We start from the raw sequence: 16,556 nt of genomic DNA, 5'->3' as shown, positions 1-16,556 counted from the left end.
TAAAGATTTTTCACGGAAAGTCCAAATCATCGACGGTGACAAATTGAGGGTCTTTTATTGAATTATGTCAATATTAATGACTATTTTAGCTAAAATGATAAATAAAATTCCTATTTAACAATAAATAAATAAATAAAGGAGAAATAAATAAAAAAATTAATACCATGAGTTGTGCATTTTTTTGGTCTACCCGTAAAAATAAATAAACAACATTCTTATTTAACAAAAAATAAATAGAAAAGGAGAAATAAAAAAAATACCATGAGTGATACATCAATTATTAAATTTAAAAAAAAATATTAACTATTAGTATTATAACACTTGGTATAGTTTCAGGACGCTGAAAGATTTCTCGTAGAATACCAACTAGAATTTGAGAAATTTTTTAATGTGATTGGTACACGAAAAGGTATATCACATGTCACTATACAAATAATGAAATATATATGCTAAAAAATTAATAACTTAAAAAATAAAACTTTTCACCACATCTATTAAAACACGTGATGTACCATTCGTATTCCGATCGCAATTAAAATTTTCTCTTAGGATCTAACCTCGAAACAACACTAAAATAACACATCACAATTCACAAAGGCATATGGCATTTAAAGAAGAGCGCGGGTTGCGGAGGGCATTCGTTTCTCAGACGCCAACGTAACGGACATACCGTTGCCTCAGCCAGCCTCACAAGAAACCACCAAACCCCTCCTCTCTCTCTCTCTCTCTCTCTCTCTCTCTCTCCCTTCCTTCACAGAAACCCCATTTACCATCTTCATCGATTCAATCACTTTCTCACGTCGCATGTAAAAAAAAGCCCCATAAAATTACAGACATCATGTTGGTGGTGGGTTTTTAACTCCCATTGCCTTCTTTTGCAGCGTGCCAAGAAGGTATGCTGTTAATATTTATGATCATTTTCTATTTTTATTTATTTAAATGCATGTATTTATTCTGGGATTGATTGTGTTATTTGTGTGATCTGCTTGGCCTGGTTTTATGGATTCAGGAAATTAATTTGGATTTTTGGATATAATATTTCTTGGCCCTGCAAAGTCTTCCTCCATATTTGGTGTGATCAATGGGGATATCGCGTGACAATGTTCATGGACTCACTCTCGCGGTTTCTTCAAGCATTTTCATTGGCGCTAGTTTTATCATCAAGAAGAAAGGTCTTAAAAAGGCCGGCGCTACTGGAACCAGAGCAGGTTTCATTCCCTTTTCTGTTGCGTGAATCCTCAAATATCTTTGGAAATTTGCCTACAATTTTGTGTTTTATGTAACTTTTATTGAATTGTATTGTTTTCGTCGATATTTTGTTAAGTGAGTTTGTGGATTTTCGGATTCAGGATTAGGAGGGTATACGTACCTGTATGAACCCTTGTGGTGGGCTGGGATGACAGCAAGTAAGTTTAATCATCTCTTGTTCTAATTGCTTTGTTTGTTAGCATTGTCGCATTCTTTAAGTTTTTTTTTGGTTTTTTTTTTCTGGATTCTTCATTCTTGTTGGATGTGTTTATAAATTCAGCCCTTCTTTTGTCTCTCTCCGCCCATTTTTTGTCTGATGAATTTGTTTTTCTCCTCGCAAGGAAAGGCCGCATCTGCCATCATTTACTTATTTGGAATCTTTTATATTGTTTGTTAAGTCAACATTCGGCACCAAATTTGAGTATGGATTTGGATAGTGATGAGTCTCCTAGTCTCCTTAAACTCTGTCGGCATCAGTTCTTCAAAAAAAAATTAAGAACCTCTAGAAGAAAGTATATTGGATTCCTTTGCTGTACAAGTATTATAGTCTGGCAGACCGATAGGAGGCATTCGTTTGTCAGGAGTCTCAGGACACTGAACTTTGGATGATTATTGGCCAACCGTCGATATCAAACTTCAAAAATTTGAGATTATGGGTTTTTATAGACCTAAAATTACTAAAAGCACAAATTAAACTCTTTACATGGATAGAAATAGCTGATGTCATTTCGGGAAGACTTCCAAATTGTAATTAGAACTAGTAATTTATATGTCGAAACCTTAAAAAGAGACAGCCGAAAAGAACGAGATCTTCCTTCACTTTGTGTGGTTATACCGAAGAAGTTCATTTCCGAGCTTTGCTCTGATTCACTTTGTGTGGATATACCGAAGAAGCTCATTTCCGAGCTTTGCTCTGAGGTCGGAAATGCAGATAGTCATGATGGTCATGGACAGAAAGTTGTGCGCAAAATGGTTAAACAATGACCTTCACTTTGATCCGATCTGAAAGCATTTTCTTCTTGATTCTTTCGGGTTTTTGCTTTGTCTACTAGAACTGTAGAAAAGGTGGCTTTGGGTCGGGGGTTAGGAGTGCTTTTGATCACACCATTTTACATGATACTCAACTGACACGCTCTGGATATTCTACATGATTTAATTATCTGTACTCGGATATAACTTTTATTTAGGTTGAAGGTATGAGTGTGAGAGAACGGAACAGTGACATCATTGACTTTGTTTCTCCAGGGGAAATATGCAAATATTATTTGAAACAAGGGGTTGATGTTGCGGTTTCATTAACAGCCTCAAGTTTTCCATTCATACGTTATGTTTTGATCGGAAAATCTCTCTGAAATCAAAGGGATTATCCAATTGGTGTTTTCATCCAATGTTATAGATGTCCTGTTAAGATAAATTGAACTTTCAATTTGTTTCAAATTTTTTTATGGGATTTTTTTTTCAAATTATTGCATGCTATGTGAGAATTGTTTATCAGAGAATTACTGTGGTTGATGCTCATTTGCTAATGCTGAATTTATTCTCTTTCTCAGTGATTGTTGGGGAGATAGCCAACTTTGCGGCTTATGCATTTGCCCCAGCAATTCTCGTAACTCCCTTGGGAGCTTTAAGTATTATTGTCAGGTATGAAACATCTTGACAGTGCCCTCGTCTATTCTTGTTATATCCTTTGTCCGCTGGTTGATGTATTAAACATATGGGCTTGTGCGTGTGTACACACATGCTGTTGTAATAGCAGTGTTTGCGTGTGAGTGATTTTATAAGGACGACATTTTTTTTCCAGTGCAGTGCTTGCTCATTTTGTTCTGAAGGAAAAATTGCATATTTTTGGTGTGCTTGGTTGTGTTCTTTGCGTGGTGGGTTCTGTAAGTATTGTATTGCATGCTCCACAAGAGAAACCAATATATTCCGTTAAGCAAGTGTGGCATCATGCTACGCAGCCAGGTATTTGCAGATTTACCTTACTCTCTTAGTTTATGAACATCCGAGACAGAGTTAGTACAACTAATTTCGTTATTCACAGGTTTCATCATCTACACATGTATAGTATTGATTCTGGTTGCTGTCCTCATTGTCCGGTATGTGCCACGCTACGGGCAAACCCACATGATCGTCTACGTTGGTATCTGTTCACTCATGGGATCTCTTACGGTCTGTTTCTAAATTTTGAAGCTCGTTGATGTTATGAATTTAGGTGTACCATAAAGTAATCCTTCTATTACCTCTGATTCGTCTAAAGGTTATGAGTGTGAAAGCAGTGGGAATAGCTCTGAAGCTGACGTTTTCCGGAACAAATCAATTCAAATACTTTGAGACTTGGATTTTTGTGTTGGTAGTGACAGTATGCTGTCTTTTTCAGATCAACTACTTAAACAAGGTATATAGTTCCCAAGAAACCGCATTCATTCTGTTTATGTTTAAGTCTATTTTCCTGGTCACCGTTGTAGTTTCCGTTTTCTACAAAGTTAGAGAATCAGAGTTGTTGATTAACTTGATTTAGTGTCTGGACAGTTTAAAGATTACAATATAATTAAACTTTTGAACCTTGTCAAACTCGATAAGTTGCTAAAAATTGAGAAGCGAAGGCCAAACTCGTAAGAAAGTTTCAGATGCTGTATAGAAACACACACAGTTGGGGTCCTGAAAAATCAGTTATTTAGTGTTAGATACCGTGCAATTAACTGACTCTAAATCTTGTTATCCCACGAATGCTTAGTCCGTATTGTCTATGCAATTTTTGCAGGCTCTTGACACGTTTAACACTGCCGTTATATCTCCAGTCTACTACGTTATGTTCACAATATTCACCATTCTTGCCAGTGTGATCTTGTTTAAGGTACATTTACTGTCAAAATGTTTGTAGTGCTTAGATTTGTCTCGCTCTTCTGGCATCAATGAGAATCATTTTCTACAGATGCTAAATACTCAGTTTTATTCACAATCCGGTTTTTACCCTCCCTTCGATTGCAGGACTGGGAGTCACAAAATGGATCACAGATAGTGACTGAACTGTGTGGTTTCATCACTATATTATCCGGTACATTTCTCCTTCACAAAACAAAGGACATGGGAAATGATCCACCCAAGGAACCCTCCGGATTCAAAAGTCCGAGCCACGTAGATTCATCCTCGAATTCCTGACAGCCGCGCTGCAGATAGTGAAGTTTATGCACTGGTACAGTATCAGGATGCAGTTTGTTGTTTGTAGGGACTCCCCAGTACTTGAGTTTCCATATATTTTCTTTCCGTTTGTTTTTCCTTTTTCTTGAACAGGTTTTCTTGTATGGTTAAATAAGATTTACAGCAGTTTGGGGGAATTTGTTACTGATGAAATTAAATTACAGGAAATGATGAAATTTATAAATTCTTTTTAATGAAGAAAAGTGCTTCTTACTCACCATCCATATGTTCTTGCTTTAGCTGAACTTGTGCTTTTGCTAAAAGCACCCAGAGAAAAGGATTGGCATACTTCAAAAGTGAATTGTTAAAAAATGAATGGCTAGAGGCAACTCAGGCAAGTAAGAAGTAAGTCTTGCCTTGCCATTAAAAGTGAATTGTCACGCGGATGTAGTGGGAGTCTAAAGTTTTGCAAATATCGAAGTTAGATTTAGAAAAATTAATGAGAATTCATAAGGGGTGTTCTATCCACACCTCATTTTATTTCTCACACATCCCTTGATAATTTCTATCCGTTGATCTTTTTCCATTCATCTGATCCGACGATCAAAAATTAAAAAGGTGTGTGAGAAGTAAAATGGGGTGTGTGGATATCACACCCTAATTCATAATTATAATTTCTAGGCTTAACTATATTATCTACATCTAAAGGGGAAGGGAGTGTACATAGTCTCACAATGGGTTAGCAATCATGTGGTTCGAATTTGCCTTCGGCAAAAATCGAAACTAAAACATTTCGCTTACAAGTAAAATAAAATATCACTAGAACATAGTACTAGATAACCGATGTCTAAGTTAGATTTAGTAAATTAATGAGAATTCATAATTATAGTTTTTTAGATTAGAGTTTTTGTCCATCAAGTCAATGAGTCGTTCACCCCAACTTACTATTCAAACACATTTGCGCCCTTTTAAATTTGGGGAGCTTCTATTTAAACCCAATAAATAAGGGTAGAATCTCCAACAATTGAAGTTGAGTTATGAAATTTATTTTAACCATTTGAAGATGAATATTTTTTTAAATGAATAGGTTACAATTTTTTTCTAATATTACTTCGACATAGCCTTAATTTTAAGGAGTTTTAACGAAACACTTCCGGTAATGTTCACTTTTAATGAAAAATCACACTTTTATCTTCTCTTGGTATTATTCATTACATCTTTATTTGTTATTTTTCATTAAAACTAAAGTTTTTTTGAACTTTTCATTAATTTTCTTTAATTTTAACCCATTATGATTTATTTGTGGTTTAAAATTGGGGCAACAAAAACATACAATTTAGTTCGTTGTTTGGACCCAAACTATGGCCAGCCATAATCAAGCAGTCATTTCCCTTTGAAATATGGACCAAAGTGGGTAAAAAAATAAGGTTTAGGAGCGAATTCGTAATAAGCCATTTCTTTTAGATCAATAAATAAATAAATAACTTGAAAGAAAATAAAATAAAATAAAAAATAAAAACATAAACAATTTCGGACATACCAAATCTGCTTCCCCTTGTATCTAGTTTATCTACTCCGGTAGTTCGACACCGAATTTTTCAAGTCCGCAGTTAAAACTGTTGGTCCTCCTCCTAACCTTCTGAGTCAAAAGATTCAGAAAACTACAGGAATCCCCACAGATCACTCTCCCACAACTCCCCCTCACTTTCTCTGCCAATTTTCCCGAGAAAATCCCCACCACGGGTTCTCAATCTCCATCCCAAGGTAAGCTCTCACTCCATTCTCTCTACTTTGCTGCTCAATTCTCATGTTTTCTCGATCTGGGTGTGTCAGATTTGATCTGTTAGGCATTAGCCTCTAGGATTTGAGGTTGTTTTTGCACAGTAAAGATTCGTTCTTGGGCTCAAAAATGATGCCCTCGAGAAGAAAGAAGTGGACAGAGTCCGAGGAGAGAACTCTGATCGACAGATATGGAGAGATGGTCTCTGATGGGACCCTTGCTAAGATGAAAACCAGAGAGAAAAAGTTTAAACCCATTGCCTGCTATGTGAATTCTGTGCACCATGTTCGAGACCCGATTGCGTATCGTTGGCAGTGGTCTTGGAAGGATGTTTCCACCAAGGTCCAGAACATGAGGCACCAGTATTTGCTTGTCAAGCAGAAGATTAAGAAGCAGCAACCCGAGTGTAATTCGGGGGGCGGTGGGGGTGGTGGTGGACCTGGTGGTGGTGGTAGTAGTGGTGGTGGGAGTGGGGAGTGTAGTGAGGAGGAGTTTGATTGGATGGAGGGCCTCGCGCATTGGTCGAATTTTTTGAGGTATAAGGAGGTTTTTGGGGATGTGGAGATTGTGAGTAATAGTGGTAATGATTTGATGGTGTCTGTGAATGGGGATGGTGAGAATGGTGGGAGGTTCGTGGGGAGTGGGAGGGGAATGGGGCTTGTGGACTTTGGGCAATTGGGGCATTCAGATGGGGATTTTGGAGCGGGGATTGATGGGGTTGAGAATGCAGTGATGGGTTTGGGATTTGAGTTTGACCGGGAGGAGGGAGAGGTGAATTTTAATCGTAATGATCGGTTGAGGCAGGATGGAGAGGACAAGTTTGTGTACGAAGAAGTTGATCAAAATGGTCATAATTTAAAGAAGAGGAAGAAGAAGAGGGACGTGTCGACGGGGTTGGGAAAGAAGAAGGCATGGGCCTTTCTAGGTAACCAACTGGGCAAGTTGAAGAAAATGGAGGCACGGTTTGAGCATCGCGAGGCAGAGAGAGAACGGGACAGACGGAGGAGTGAGAATTTTAGAATGGAGTGTGAGCAAGAACGAGAGCGGAAATGGGAGGAATGGGCAAATAAAAAGGAGACGCAAGAGAAGACAAGAGAGAAGTTAAAGAAGCAGAGGATTCTAGAATGGGAAGCATTGGAGAAGGAGAGTGAAGAGAGAGAAAGAAGAAGAAAAGAGGACGAGTTGATTCATGAGAGGGAATGGGAGGAGAGGATGAATAGGAGGAGAACAGAATGGAAGACGAGGATTGACGAAATGTTGGCTCACCACCGGGCAGAGATGGGCCAGATGCAGACTCGTATTCTTCACGAGCAACAAAACCTTACAGGCCAGTTACTTGGGATTGTCTCTCAGTGGCCTGCTCAGCCAGCTGGACAGTCTGATCATACAAGTGCTAGTAACCATTATTTATCACAAATGATGCAGAATTTGCACCATGTGAACATTTTGGTTCATGATGATGCTAGGGTTGACGGAGAAAATCAAGATGATCAATACATTCTCGATGGATAACGCTTTACCTTGAAGAAACTGCTCTCTGCTCTGTATGTATGAATGTCTGCAGTGTCGTGGGAATTGTAAAGGTTAGAAATTTGTTTAATGCACTCTGATTTGTACTTTGTTCAATTAGGTATGGTTATTGACTGATCTATCGAGCTTGAAATCAAGTCAATAAGGACCATGAATTCCCAACTCTAAATTTTTATGTAACTATTGTGTTTAAATTGAATAATTTTCTTTATCTCTCAATAACGTTTTGGCAATATGAGTGTGAAATCAAGCGTTTTGATAGGTATTGTGACTTCTACCTTCCACTTAAAGCTCCTTTTGGCCGGGTGTATCTGACCTAGGTTCGTGTCAGAAGAAGTTAGTTTTGTTCTTGCTGTCCTTTATTCTACAAGTCTAAAGAAATAAGTACTCCGAGAGACCATGCTTACAATGTGAACTTTTTGTAACTCTGGCATTCCACCTTCCTTTAGTATGATTCTGTGTATGACTTTGCTTGTAATCAGCAATACATGCGTGTACTGGTGTGTCTTTTTGCACGTGTGAAAAGAGGAGGATTAGCATTACTGTAGTTGACGTATAAGTGACATCCTTTTTGTTCAAGGGATTCAACCAGCTGATAAAATTATAGAACTGACCTGGACCTTGATCTCCTGCGGAGTCCTGAGTAAGCGGCGTCAGGTTAGTATGGTTCTCCTCCCCACTCTGATTCAGGAGCGTCTTCTTTTGCCCATTATTGTTTTTAGTGTATACTGATGTAGTATGAAAAAGCACTTCGTTATTCTTTTGATCTTGCATCCTTGCATGCTTCAAATGTAAAGATGTGGATGGTGCGGTGCGTATTTGCAAATTAATGCCAAAACTAATTTGATGATTTAGTTTGTGTTTGGCTTTCAGAGATTGACATACATACATATATATATGTATGTATGTATGTATGTATTGTTCTATCACTCCAAATGGTCTGGGATATCCGAATTGAGCTTTTAGCCCAATATATGTGTCGCCACACGACTAGGTTTCTCCCCTAGATTTAACGCCACTAGTGCTGTCGAACACATCTTTTGTAATTGTATCTTTTCTTGTTACTTATATCCATGTGAGGTACTGTCCTTTGGATCAAAGAAATGTAGTTCTGTTCTTGCTCGGGCGGTCAAATTATACTTTGATTTTAAGGTAATCGATAATGAAGCTGAGCAGCTTAAGAGAAGGGATTTCAGTTGTATAGTTCTTTCAAACTGCATCAATGACTTGTGCTTTCGGTAATCTCTGTTGTTTCTCCATAACAGTAATCCATTTGTCTGCTCTTATTGCTATGTCGATTGCCTTATGAACTGGCACGGCCTATTGATTCAAGTCTGTTGATTTTACGGGGTATTATAGGTCTCTGCTCTGTTTATATATATTGGAACTCTCAGATGTTAGTGAGATTTGTTAGTCATGCATATGCATCTAACTTTTGTCTGCAAATCCATCACATACTACTTTATCTGCCTGTGCAACTCCACCACCGTCGTCTCCATCGCGTCATCTGCTTCTGTCAAGGAAACCGAGATTCATACGCAGTCCTAGTCCTAGGTGTTTTAGCTTCACTATATGTACTTGGATTTCCTTTTGATTAGGAATCCTTCGCTGCATTAATCATGTGCACAACTCATTCAGTGTGTGTGTTTAGATGTTGATGATGAAGTTGTTTGCTCTTTGAATTATGTGCTTCAGCCAGCAACTTTCTCCTACAACAATCCGTTGAAAACAAAAAACAACCAACTCATGGAGCAAACTCAAAATTAGTCACAGCAAGGTGAACTCATTCGTGAAATTTTAGAAGTGAACTCATTTGCGGCGAGTTCAACTTTTAAAATAATTGAAAGCAGTTTTGGCGAAAATATTTTTGGAACCAATATTTAATAAAAATGTAGTGAATCCGAAAAAAATATTTTATTGATTCGTGCAAGAAGCATATAATTGTCTTCTTACAAGAAATACTTTAAGTGCTTTTATAATTTAAAAACATTTTCTCTAAAAAGTCATTTTCAATGCAGTTTCAAACAAGTCTTACATTTACCAAGATATTGATTTTTTAAAACTTCTTTGGTTATGCTTCTAGGTTTTGGGTTTTGCTTATTGGGGGATTGGACAATGTTAATTTTTGGTTGACTACTCTCGGGGTTTAGAATGTGAAACAAAAATTATGCTTTTAAAATGAAACAAAAAAATTTAGTGATTGGATAAGTATGCAATAACTTGATGATTTAGTTTAAAAAATTTATTCTCTCTAACATTATTTTAAGCCGTTTTTGTGTGACTCAACAAAGTCATTAAAAATCAACTTACATATAAAAGGACACAGTAACTTATACATCAATTATTTGCTCATGTGCGTGAGGTAGGTTTTTAATAGTTTTATTTTATTTTTTTTTTGGACTAAAGCGATAGTATTAGTAAGTTAAATGTTAAATTAGCCACCTACGAAGTTCGAACTCACGCTGCATGCAAAGGTATAACACATTTTCATCACTGTGGTAAATGGCCACTTGTTCATGTGCGTAAGGTAATTTTATTTTGTATTTTTAGGAAGGGGATCCTTCCTGGATCCATTCCACCAAATCCACCAAGATCACAAATTCGGGCATTTGAAATTTGATCTAACGGCTACAAACAGAGGCTCACTTTAAAAATTATAATAACTTTAACCTTTGGATCAAATTTTACAGGTTCAGATTTGTTGTCTTGGTGGATTTTGTGGAAGGGATTTAGAGAGGATCCCTTTCGTATTTTTATAGTTTTTTTTTTCTTTTTAATTAAGTTGTATTCCTTAAAAAAATTTAAAAATGGGGCGGTATTTGAAAAACTTTATAAAAACTTCACCTTTTTAGTCTTATAAAGATATGTATATTATAACACTGTGCAAATACATGTTGCATATATTTTTATGTCATCAGCACAAGATTTTGAGTTTGCAAGCAAAATCCTCTTCACCATAAGGGTGTTGATTTTCAGAATACAGAATTAGGGGTTGAAACAAGAACCAATTGAAGTCAGTTTCTTTTCAATTGCAGCTTGATTCCAGAGAAGGATTGAAATTCATGGGATTTCATGAACTGGGCTGAATCTGTGGAAGATGAAGATAAAGGTGATAACCACGAGACTTCCTCACTCAAAAGGTAATCCTTCATTCATTTTTACCTTTCTGCACAAAAAAGATGGATTTCAGTCCGCTGCTGGTAATACTAATGCTACTAGTACAGATAGATTTAAACGAACCCATTCGGAATCTGACAATTTGATTCAAACTCGATGCAAATCTGGAAATATAAGGAAAGATGAAGCATTGGGTTACTTCGATTCCATGATTCAAACCAAACCCTTGCCCTCTATTTGGACTTTCAATTGTTTGTTTGGGGCACTCTCCAAGATGAAGCAATATTTTGCCGTGGTTTCTATGTGTAAACAGTTGATAGGTTGCGCTCAATTCCGACCTGATGTCAGTACGATGACTATTTTTCTGAATTGCGTGTGCCATCTGAACCGGGTGGATTTGGGTTTCTCTGTTTTAGCAATTACCCTTAAATACGGTCTTCAACTTCATCATCAATGGGTTATGATGATGAAGCTGGAGCAATGGAGTTGTTCAAGTTAATAGAATAGTTCTCTGGCCGAGGCAATGGAGCTGTTCAAGTTAATAGAAGAAAAGGGATACACATGCAATGAAATCACTTATGCTACCATGATCAATGGGTTATGCAAGGCTGGGAAAACTTCTAAGGCACTCGAGATACTAATGAAGATGTGGGAAGATGGAAGGTTCAAGCCCAACCAAGAATGCTACAATCCAATCATTGATAACCTCTGTAAAGAAAGACGAATAAACGAGGCCTTGACCCTATTTCGAGATATGATCAGCAAAAGTGTTGTACCGAATGTTGTCAATTATAACACATTGATTCATGGGTTATGCAACACGAGTCGCTGGGAAGAAGTGCTCTCTCTTTTTGAAGGAATGGTAGATCAAGGAGTCAAGCCTAATGTTGTCCTGTACAACACACTAATTTATGCATTGTGCCAATCGGGGAGGATGGAAAAGGCCAAGAGCTACCTGATTTGCATGCTTAACAGTGGAATTTCACCAGATGTATACACATATAATATTCTTATCAGCAGTCTTTGCAAGGAAGAAAGAATTCAAGAAGCACTTACTCTGTTGGAAAATATGACAACGATAGGCATAAAGCCTGATGTTGTCACTTTTACTTCCTTGATTTCTGCATCATGCAAGTCTGGTAACTGGGAGGAAGGTGTGAGGTTCTTCAAAACCATGATTGGTTGTGGAGCCTTGCCTAATATTGTTACATACAATGCTGTTCTGAATGCTTTATGCAAGAAAGGGAAGACAGCAGAGGCACTGAATCTTGTGGAAGAAATGATCAGTAGCGGGGAAAAGCCTGATGTTGTGACTTACAGCTCCTTAATTAATGGATTGTGCCGGACCAGCCAATTGAGAGAAGCTACAAGGGTGTTTAATAGAATGCTAGATGAAGGTATTGCCCCAAATGTTATCACTTACAACAGTTTAATCCATGGCATGTGCCGTACAGCTCAATGGGAAGAAGGCACAAGGTTGTTTGATGATATGGTAGGCCGGGGACTCTCGCCTGATACCGTTACTTTGGTAATACTTTTGGATGCTATCTGCAAAGGTGGGATGGCGAAGGTGGTCTTGAACTTAGTGGTGATTATGGGTTATGCGCCTGGTTTTGCTTCCTATAAAACCTTGGTCAACGGGTATGTAAGCGTTGACAGAATCGGTGAAGCTTTGAGGCTTGTCAACGGGAAATGCAACAAACTTTGGACCGTTTTCGTCGTAAAAGCCTAACCGTCCAACATACATACATATAGTTGTATCCTAATTGTTGGCATTGTTGATGTTCCTTAAACACAACCAGCTAGATGATGTGGAAACATTGAAAATAGATTAAATAAGAAATTCCACAATATAAAATTGACATTGAAAATCCAAAATAAAATCAAAATAATAAAAGTACATAGTTATAGTGTAGGTTTATCTCCTAGCCGTAGCTATGGAGATTAGTTTTCCGTAAACGAAAGTCACAAAGAATTCTAAGAAATTAAAACAAACAGAAGAAAAACAGGAGAGAGCGTTAAAATGGAGCCAAATCGTTGCCTTAAACACAAGAGAGAGATGAGAGGAATCGTATATCAATGGCCTTCTCGGACGCGTTGAAGAATGTGAAGTCCCACGTGGAAAACGGAACCTGACCGAAATGAATACAGTTCATATGAATACAGTTGTTGAGTTAGCAGAAGAATGACCATCATAAAAACATGATTAGAGATTTGAAAATGTTGCAACTCACATTCAACTCTTGATCGCCAACTTCCTTTTCTTTTTTCTTGGTCCAACTTCGCCTCCTACATCGTCGTCATCTTCATCACCATCCTCGCCTCCTACATCGTCGTCATCTTCACCACCATCCTCGGGCATCCTGAAATTTCCCAAGTGGACACCGTAGCCATTTAAGAGAAACCCTCCTCCGCCGTAGCTGCGAAGTGTAACTCGACACAGATACGGCTTTGATTGGTCACCACCCTCATCCACCTGCGACTTTATGCCAGCTGGTAATGGAATATATTTTAGCCACACATGAGCCAGGTCCAGGTCCAGGTCCGGGTGCGGGTCCAATTCCAGGTCCTCTTCCACGTCAATTATAGGTACTCCATTGACTTCAGTCTCTGTATATAAAAAGTCTTGTTGAGGAAAACTTGGAATGAATTCGAAAGCAGCACAGAAAACAAGTCCTGTGTTTTTCCATTTGAAAGTCCGAGGGATTTCAATAAAAATTTCACATGAACAACCAGGATCAGTCACACGTACGTCCTTACGGCAACTGAACCAATTTGGAACTTCACTGCCTGGAAGTATAATATTTATCGCTTCTTTGCACTTCCCCGCCTGTAAGATTCATATAATGAAATGTTAATTAGTCGTTCATAGTGGAAGAGTGGAAAAATGGAAAAGAGAGAGAGAAAAGTGCCTGATGCAGTAATACGCTTGCCATCCTGGAGACGTCCAAAGCCAACTTTTCGCATAGCCTCTGGCAAGCATACATGATCATCCTACGAATGAGTCTCATGTCTCCGTCTACTAGTATCATCTCCGACAATGTTGGAAATATTTCCAGTAATATGCAATCACCAACGTCAATCCATCTTATCTTTGGCGGAAGTTCTGAAATTTCTCGAAGTCTCTTGCAACCACGCAAATCAAGACCCTCCAACCACACAATTTTGCCAAAGCATGCAGGAAGACTCTCAATATTGCTATTACATATAATAATTTCTTTTAATTTAGATGAGCAACCGAAATTTGCAAGGGTATCAATGTCCGATAAGTTGCAATCATCTAAAAGTATATTCCTTAGATTGGGAAATGCTACTGACCCAAAGTTGTCAAATGAAACGTTTGCGCAGTGACTGAGACAGATATCTCCAAGACGGGGCGGCGCATAAATGCTTTGCGGCAGATTTGCCAAGATTTCACATCCATCTAACGATAAGGATTCAAGCCCGATGAAATTTTTAATTGATGGAGGCAATTCTTTTATAGCAGTTCCTTCAAGTACCAAAGTACATGAGCGTTCCATTTTGCCCACAATTTCCGGGAATATCTCAAACTTTTTGCAACCGTTAAGATAAAAACTTGTCAGAGATTTCAAGCTTATTGTTGTTGGAAACACTGTAAGGTTATAGCAGTTAGAAAGGCATAGTTCTTCAAGTTTATCAAGAAATCCAACTGATGGACCAACCTCAGTTAAATTTGTGCAATCCCTTAGATCCAAATCCACTAAGTTTGGAACTCCGGATAAGTCGGAGATTCTTGTTAAGTATTGACAGCCAGATAAAATCAGCTTCGTCAGGTTCTGTGAAGAAAAAAAGAGAGGAAAGGATGAAAACATTTCAAAAGGGACACAGAAAAAAGAAAGACTCTTTAGCCTTAAATAAAACATAAATAAAAAAGATCAACGTATATACCTTCAATCCCTCCCCGAATCCTCTGATATGGCTGTTCCTTATGTTGAGTATAACAAGATTCTTCGGATTAAAATTGCGCGGCAAAGATTTCAACGGACATTCAGGCCAATCAACTAACCTTAAGTTGTTGGGGAGGTAATCAACGGCTCCAGAAAACCGTCCATTACAGTTTATGAAAATTTTAAGATTTTTCATGTTGGAGAAGGTTGTAGCACTCAAGCATATCTCATTATCCGATTCAAGCAGCTGTACCTTTATGCCTGTAATGTTTTTCGTTCCCTAGTATGAAAATTCAAAGGTATTAACAATGCAAGTTCCTTATAAAACAAAATGCATGTCTCATTAACAAATAAAATGTCGTCGAATGGACTTACTGTATTTTCTGTCAGAACACGATAAACATCGTCATGAAACCACAATCTGCTGCGCTCTCCAGGATCATTGGGTGATTGTTGGCGAACTACTTCTTTACCCATTTCTTCTACCAAATCGTGCATCCATATAAAACCATGATCTATATTTACGAGGGCCTTCTGTATGAGTACGTCAATGCTATGCTTGGGGTTTAGCTCACAACCTTCTAATATTTCGATCACATAGTTACTGCTTCCCCCTTTAAAGAAGCACGCAATGTCAAGAAAAACTTCCTTCACTATTTCATCCAATGCATCATAACTTATCTTGAAAACGTCTTGAATTTCTCGGCTTTTGATCAGACCATCTAATATAGCTTGCCACTGATCTATACTTTCACGGTACAGATGTGAACCTAAAACTCTCAAAACTAATGGAAGGCCTTGAGCATGCCGTATTGCATGGTCTGCAAGTTTCGCATAACCATCCAAAGGTCCATTGCTTTTGAAGGCATTCCAACTGAAGAGCTCAAGAGCTTCATGATAGTTCAATTCCTTCACCTTGTATATCGAAATATTATGATGATGAGCAGTTAACAGTTTCTTATCCCTCGTCGTTATGATAATTCTACTACCAATGCCAAACCAACCATCTGATCCACCAGCTAAGTAGCGTAACTGTCTCATGTCGTTCACATCATCAAGAACTAAGAGAATCCTTTTACTGCTTAATCTTTCCTTAATTAAAGTGATTCCTTTATCAACATTGGCCACCTTCAACTTGTCTCCCCCTAGAATCTCATAAAGAAGCGTCTTTTGTAATTTGGCCAATCCTTTATCCGTCATTGAACTTTCTCTAACCTTGTTGAGAAAGCAACTGCCTTCGAATTTGTGGGAAATTAAATTATAGACAGCTTTGGCAATTGTTGATTTACCAATTCCACCAGTCCCCCATAAACCTACCATACGGACATCATTTCTCCCGACATGTAAGAGGTTATTTATTTCTTGTGCACGAGAGACTGTTCCAACTGGGTATTCGGCCACATCCAAACATGTACCGTTTATTACTTGTGCTGAAATCCCTTCAACAATGTTATGAATAAATTTCGATTCATCTTCATGCCTGCAAGTATAAAATCACAAGGAACATCTTATAAATGACATTTTCCCATGTTTTTTTAAGAGGGAAGAAAATACACACACACACACACACACACACAAGTAGAATAGAATTTCCTTCTAGTTATATTTACAAACCAATATTTTTTTTTTATAGTTTGGGAAGATTGGACAATGGATGCTAGAGACACTAATTTGTACACTAAATTTGGACACCAGATATGCACAAATGGATGACAAGGCCACAAATCGATGACATGTTGGGTCTTTTGATTTTTGATCCTATCACAAAAAATTTAAATCTATATATACCAAAAGAGTAGAGAAATTGAAACAAGCAAAAGCAGAAGGAAGTGTTA

The 16,556-nt window shown here is 37.8% G+C and overlaps 4 protein-coding genes across 17 annotated transcripts in view; 3 read left to right on the top strand and 1 right to left on the bottom strand.

The window, feature by feature from the left end:
• The first annotated feature begins 674 nt into the window (after positions 1-674).
• On the top strand, positions 675-4,630 carry LOC137723699 (putative magnesium transporter NIPA2). The gene is made up of 9 exons (XM_068462891.2): positions 675-893; positions 1,010-1,208; positions 1,350-1,406; positions 2,799-2,889; positions 3,050-3,210; positions 3,290-3,417; positions 3,506-3,643; positions 4,010-4,102; positions 4,237-4,630. The coding sequence occupies exons 2-9, from the start codon at positions 1,082-1,084 to the stop codon at positions 4,405-4,407; spliced, it is 966 nt and encodes a 321-aa protein (XP_068318992.1). The 5' UTR covers positions 675-893; positions 1,010-1,081; the 3' UTR covers positions 4,408-4,630.
• A 1,339-nt stretch (positions 4,631-5,969) lies between these two features.
• On the top strand, positions 5,970-8,161 carry LOC148697263 (uncharacterized). The gene is made up of 2 exons (XM_088692127.1): positions 5,970-7,749; positions 7,959-8,161. The coding sequence occupies exon 1, from the start codon at positions 6,296-6,298 to the stop codon at positions 7,676-7,678; it is 1,383 nt and encodes a 460-aa protein (XP_088548253.1). The 5' UTR covers positions 5,970-6,295; the 3' UTR covers positions 7,679-7,749; positions 7,959-8,161.
• A 2,387-nt stretch (positions 8,162-10,548) lies between these two features.
• Positions 10,549-13,836, top strand: LOC148697262 (uncharacterized). The gene has a single exon (XM_088692125.1). It carries the CDS (start codon positions 11,337-11,339, stop codon positions 12,543-12,545), a length of 1,209 nt encoding a protein of 402 aa, XP_088548251.1. The 5' UTR covers positions 10,549-11,336; the 3' UTR covers positions 12,546-13,836.
• LOC148697258 (TMV resistance protein N-like) overlaps positions 12,657-16,556 on the bottom strand; it is a 36,911-nt gene continuing 33,011 nt past the window's right edge. For 9 of the 14 annotated variants that reach the window (XM_088692118.1, XM_088692111.1, XM_088692109.1 and 6 more), the window contains 5 exons: positions 15,097-16,201; positions 14,723-15,001; positions 13,726-14,610; positions 13,048-13,643; positions 12,657-12,945 (listed from right to left, as the gene is read on the bottom strand). In XM_088692118.1, the coding sequence (XP_088548244.1) occupies positions 13,050-13,643; positions 13,726-14,610; positions 14,723-15,001; positions 15,097-16,201 (2,863 nt within the window). In that variant the 3' untranslated portion in view covers positions 12,657-12,945; positions 13,048-13,049. Of the gene's footprint in view, positions 12,946-13,047; positions 13,644-13,725; positions 14,611-14,722; positions 15,002-15,096; positions 16,202-16,556 lie in introns of those variants that run through there. The other 5 variants (XM_088692121.1, XM_088692120.1, XM_088692122.1 and 2 more) reach the window with 3 other exon arrangements.

This window comes from Pyrus communis, chromosome 4, assembly GCF_041283825.1.
Source record: "Pyrus communis isolate YQ-2024b chromosome 4, ASM4128382v1, whole genome shotgun sequence".
NCBI classification, from domain to species: Eukaryota; Viridiplantae; Streptophyta; class Magnoliopsida; order Rosales; family Rosaceae; genus Pyrus; species Pyrus communis.
Note: the sequence above shows the minus strand (reverse complement) of the source record. Positions and strands in the feature narration are given on the sequence as shown.

Coding starts and splice junctions, on each gene's coding strand:
- LOC137723699 (XM_068462891.2), top strand. CDS start 1,082: ATGGGGATATCGCGTGACAATGTTCATGGACTCACTCTCGCGGTTTCT. Junction 3,211..3,289: donor GCATCATGCTACGCAGCCAG/GTATTTGCAGAT, acceptor CGTTATTCACAG/GTTTCATCATCTACACATGT. Junction 3,644..4,009: donor AGATCAACTACTTAAACAAG/GTATATAGTTCC, acceptor CAATTTTTGCAG/GCTCTTGACACGTTTAACAC.
- LOC148697263 (XM_088692127.1), top strand. CDS start 6,296: ATGATGCCCTCGAGAAGAAAGAAGTGGACAGAGTCCGAGGAGAGAACT.
- LOC148697262 (XM_088692125.1), top strand. CDS start 11,337: ATGGAGCTGTTCAAGTTAATAGAAGAAAAGGGATACACATGCAATGAA.